Source organism: Lathamus discolor, chromosome 1 (genome assembly GCF_037157495.1).
Source record: "Lathamus discolor isolate bLatDis1 chromosome 1, bLatDis1.hap1, whole genome shotgun sequence".
NCBI classification, from domain to species: domain Eukaryota; kingdom Metazoa; phylum Chordata; class Aves; order Psittaciformes; family Psittacidae; genus Lathamus; species Lathamus discolor.
Window position 1 is genome coordinate 152,158,038 of NC_088884.1, and position 4,752 is coordinate 152,162,789.

At 40.0% G+C, this 4,752-nt stretch overlaps 1 protein-coding gene across 1 annotated transcript; it reads right to left on the bottom strand.

Annotated features, from left to right (window-relative positions):
* Positions 1-1,589: 1,589 nt before the first annotated feature.
* On the bottom strand, positions 1,590-4,330 carry CYTL1 (cytokine like 1). Its single transcript, XM_065665303.1, has 4 exons — positions 4,066-4,330; positions 3,914-3,958; positions 2,419-2,547; positions 1,590-2,257 (listed from the first exon to the last, which is right to left on the bottom strand). Exons 1-4 carry the CDS (start codon positions 4,207-4,209, stop codon positions 2,174-2,176), a joined length of 402 nt encoding a protein of 133 aa, XP_065521375.1. The 5' UTR covers positions 4,210-4,330; the 3' UTR covers positions 1,590-2,173.
* Between the last annotated feature and the right edge of the window lie 422 nt (positions 4,331-4,752).

A 4,752-nucleotide genomic window follows, 5' to 3' on the forward strand; every position in this document is an offset into this window, starting at 1 on the left:
CACCCAGTCCCTGGGTTAGTGCTGCAAACAGCATGGCCTGTGGTGACCACACCACATTTTCTTGCATGGTATGTCCATGGCTGTCTTTGTATAAACATATGAAAAGCAGAGGCTGTGATGTGGTTTTGGTACTTGTATGGAAGTGTATAGACCTTGATGTTATCCCAGTGCTGCTTGCTTCCCCGAGCAGTGGCTGAGCCCCTGATCAGAAGGAGGGAAAGCTTAGATGCAGAGTTTGACAGAAATTGGTTCAACTCCACCTGCATTTCTCCTTGAGCCAGGGAGCTGACAGTGCTTACATGCTCCCTATGTATCGGGCTCCCTGTCAGCATGCTAATAGGTGCCCGTATTCCAGCACATGGCTGCTGCTGAAGGAGTTGGCTTTGGGTATGTCCAGGTGATGCAGAAGAAATAGTATTGGTACCTCTAGAGTGTGTAGGATCTTGTACAGAGATTGCTGGCTTTCAGGTAAGACGGATCGTAAAAGGCAAATTAAGATTTTTCTGATAGTAGGACTACCCTATAGGATTAGCAGGGTTAGCACATGAGGTCCTTGTCTTCAGAAGTACAAAGTCTGATAGCCATATCCCTTGAATGTACACTTATAATTGAAACAAATGGGAAAGAGTACCTTTTTACTTTCTTCTCTCTGTATCTGTTGCAGGTTCAGTTTCCTATCCTTATTTTGTGGTTCAATGGGATAGTCAAACTTTCTATAGCTAAAATCAGTTTAGTAGTTTCTAAGGACAGGCTAATTAAAAAATAAAGGAACAAAACTCACTTCCTCCCTACCTTTATTTTTTTTTTTCCTTCGAGTTAATGTTATGACTCACTTATTTCCATGACAGTTGTCAATCGTTTGGGTTTGTAGCACCATATATTCACTGGGATGACAGGACGATAGAGGAGCTGTGACTGTCACATAATCCCGTGATGACAGAAGGGTATTTAAAACACATAGGGAGACCACTGACCAAGTCGCCAGGGTTGGCAGTGCTGCAGACGAATGACTGGCAAATATCATACAGGAGAGAGAGGAACCACTTGCACAGAGGGAAGAAAGGGACTCTCTAGGGTATTAGCAGCTAATTCTGAGAATATGGGGAAGATCCTTTTTATTGTTGGCACCAAAGAACTGCTGGGTGTGAAGGTCTCATGTCCTGCACATACTGAAGGGATCCGTGACTATGGAACTGTTATCTGGAAATCTTATTAATCTCATAGCTCAGTATATTATCTGTGTTTTAGCAATCTGTCCAAAGCTTTAACAGGCTTTCTGAGCCACTGTTTACAACCTTCATTCTCACAACACAGAATAATATTTTAAAAAAATCCACTAATTCTGTTATTAGTGGACAAAAATTATTACTGGACAAAAAAGAAATTGTTTGCAGTACAGATAAATCCTCCCAGTAAAACCTCAAATACTGTCAAATCATGCAGACACAGCAAAGTTTGCATTGCTATGGAAACAAAGCTAAAGAGGACTTATGCTGTGAAAAACAACTTGCAAGTAACCCTGGAAAGTAAGTTTATAAGAATGACATCTTTCAGGTTGATGTTGAAAGGCAAGATGTAAAACAAGCACCTTGGGTTAGAAGGCTGTGTTTTTATTTAGTTTTTCACAGAGACAAGTTCTTTTCACCTCTATTCTTGCAAGTTTAACATCAAGACTATCAGCATATATGTATGAGCTATACAGGTAGAGAGACATCTTCCAGTACAGAGTTACACTTCTCATATCAAACATTTAAGAAAAAAACATAGTCCCTTCTATGTCCATCTAATAAAAGAACTGCTAAATCAGGGTAGAATATTGATCATGATGTATTTTCTTTATATGAATGTAGTTATTAATAAAACAGTAAAAAAAAAATCTAGTGTCTAATGTTTAAACAAAACATACTATATACATTTGGCTAAGCTGAAACATCATACCTTGCCAAATGAAGAAATGCTCTCTAACGGTATTTCCCCTAGCAGCTCAGTAGGTATGCAAGGCATGCAGTTCATTTCCTGCCAAAGTAGAGAAAAATGGGTAGGTCTGTGATAATATTGCTAGTGTGCTTGAAAAAGATCTTGGTTCTTAACATTGTAGTTGACTGTGTACACATATTTTGTCTCTTGGTCTCCTCAAAAATTTCCCGGGTACAACTTTCAGATTGAATCCCTTTTAGCTCTCAATGATGGAGGGCTCAATGGGAGGCAGAATAGGATTTTCCAGAGCGTTACAGTCATCAGTGAGGAATACCAAGTCCTGGAGAAACAAAAGAGATGGGTAACATATAAGGAGGAAGGCAGAAGATAGCAGTGTTGAAAAGCTTAGGCTCTGATCCAGTTTTGCATTTCAAAGAACGAGATAGTGACAGAGAGAGCTAAAAACAGAGACTGTGTCCCTGTCGGTGCATCTTGACCTACCCTTCTGCAGTAGGAAATCATGATGGTGTACAGGCTCCGGGCTTTTTCCTTCAGCTCACTCACTTCAAGCACTCTCTCACATCTGGGGTAGGCCACAAATTCACGGAGTTTTGCCAACACACAGTAATTCTGCAGAGCATGCAAAAGAGGTATGTGTAACCCTGCACACACACAGATTTATGTTTCTCATCCATCACTTACAAAATTCTTACTGCCTCTGTGGGAACCTTGAATTCCTACCTCTACGTATGTATGTACGTAACCTATGTAACCTTTAGTTAGGAAAATTCACCATCAGTGTTTAATAACAAAAATGTCTGGGCCAAATAACTGATTGGGAAAGCTTATAGACACAATTTTGGTCTGCGAGCTTATTTCTCACATGCTTTAGGAGACAGCAGTGCCAATACAATCAAATCTGCTTCTGTAGTGGATAGAGTTACCTACGGAATAGGTGCACTGCTTCACTTCTAAGACAGCACCTGATTTAACTGCTGAGCAGATTATCAATCACAGACATGATTCCTTTATTCCCATACAATCAGCAATATTGTAAGCACAAGGTAAAATATTTTTTAGAGTAATTTTTGTCTCAGACTTTGCATTTTCAAAATAAAGCACAGCCAAAACGGATTTTGCAATATCCATGTGAAGCTGATAAATACCCCAGGTCTTGCTTTAAAGTGAGGGAAACTAAGGCACTGGGCTCACATTGCTTGGTCTTTGCGATGAAGTGAGGCACTGGCAACTCTGGAATGGGGATATATATGATCATGACTAGCAAGTCTTGATAGTGTAATTGCCTCTGGGAAAATGTATCAGGCATCTCTTGCTTTGTTGGATATTTCTACTTTTTAGTTACCCAGTGGAGCACTGGGAAAAGAAGTAAAATATGTCAAATATCACAGGGCAGAATGCTGTGACATTAACTATGTGTGCAGTAAGCTGTTTCTGTTTTGTCTTTGCTGGAACATGACTACTGCTGTCTTTTCTCAGGATCACACTCTTTATACCCTCAGGCATACTTTTTCTTTCTAGATTCAACAAGTGGCTATTTAAAACAGGAAAAGCCAGGAAGGTATTCTTGCACATTTATTAAAACTGCAGTCCCAGAAGATACTCATCATACAAAATGAAGTAGATTTACTCAATGCAGAAAGTTTATTCTGCATTTCTTCTTTTAAACTATTACTCAAAGTTTCGTTACACATTTAACTTCTGAAAAGGCTCTCTCACAATAAATAATGTACAGTAAGTAATCACTTCAAAATATTTCCCCCATTTTTGAAATTTTTAAACAAGTAAAATCTCAGAAGATTCACAAAGATTTCAATAAGGTTTAAAATGAGATTTTTTTTTAACACTCATCTCTCTAATTAATCAAGCTTTTAAAAACTTCTTTCAAACCACTCTTCTGGGGTGCAGTCTTAAGAGCTCTCTCTTTTTATTAGCTGCTTTTACGGCACAGAATTAAGAAAGTAGTGCGAAAACTTACATGTATGTCCAAGTACAGCCTGGGCAGCATCTCCACACAGGAGTCCTGCAGGAAAGAAGAAAGACCTGTTGCAGTTTTCTTTGGAGAGAAACTTGTGTCAAAAGCACGCAACCTGCAGCGTCTTTGCTGGAACAGTTTTTAGGTAGACTCACCACAGCTTTGGAGGTCTGTAACTCCTTAAAGGACTCTGTGATTTCTTTGCTCAGAGACAACACCCTCGAGTAGCAAGTTGGAGGGGCTGCTCTAGATAACAGGGCAGCAGACAGCAGAGCAATCAGACTCAGCAGCATCTTCATTGTAGGGAGCTTGTCCAAAGGAGGAGGAAAGAAGGAAAAAAACCCACTGTTAGTGGTTAGCAGCTACTGGTAAGCATCAACGGCTAAGTTTGACAAGTCAGCTCCCAATTAAATAGTCTCCTGAATCAATGGAAAAAAAAAAAAAAAGAAAAAGCCTGGGGGTGGTCCAAGCAGCAGCTTGCTGCTGTTTTAAATTTCCTGCCAACCTATGAAGCAGAGCTGCTAGCACTTTCCTGCCCAGAGCAGGGAAAGGAGGGAATGAGGGTAACAAAAACAAACACTACTGATGTTTTTCATTCCAGAAAGAAAACAACCTAGTGAGCATCTCAAGCAACAGATATATGTGTAAGAAGCAGCACAGGGTTATCAAAGTGTTGTAGGCCCTGATCCTGTATGTACTTTGGCACATACACCTTTCTAGAGAATGTAATGTACGGCTGTGGGAGTACACAGGCTGCAGATAGAGAGAAATCCTTCCAGGACTGGTGACATATGTTATCAGTATCAATTAGGCTTGCTTATCATCCCTAGCAGGTCTGAAAG

What these genes read in the sequence shown, in the direction of transcription:
- CYTL1 (XM_065665303.1), bottom strand. Translation starts at nt 4,209, where the DNA reads ATGAAGATGCTGCTGAGTCTGATTGCTCTGCTGTCTGCTGCCCTGTTA. An exon ending in TACAGACCTCCAAAGCTGTG is followed by an intron (nt 3,959 to 4,065) that starts GTGAGTCTACCT and finishes TCTTTCCTGCAG; the next exon opens with GACTCCTGTGTGGAGATGCT. An exon ending in GGCTGTACTTGGACATACAT is followed by an intron (nt 2,548 to 3,913) that starts GTAAGTTTTCGC and finishes CATGCTCTGCAG; the next exon opens with AATTACTGTGTGTTGGCAAA.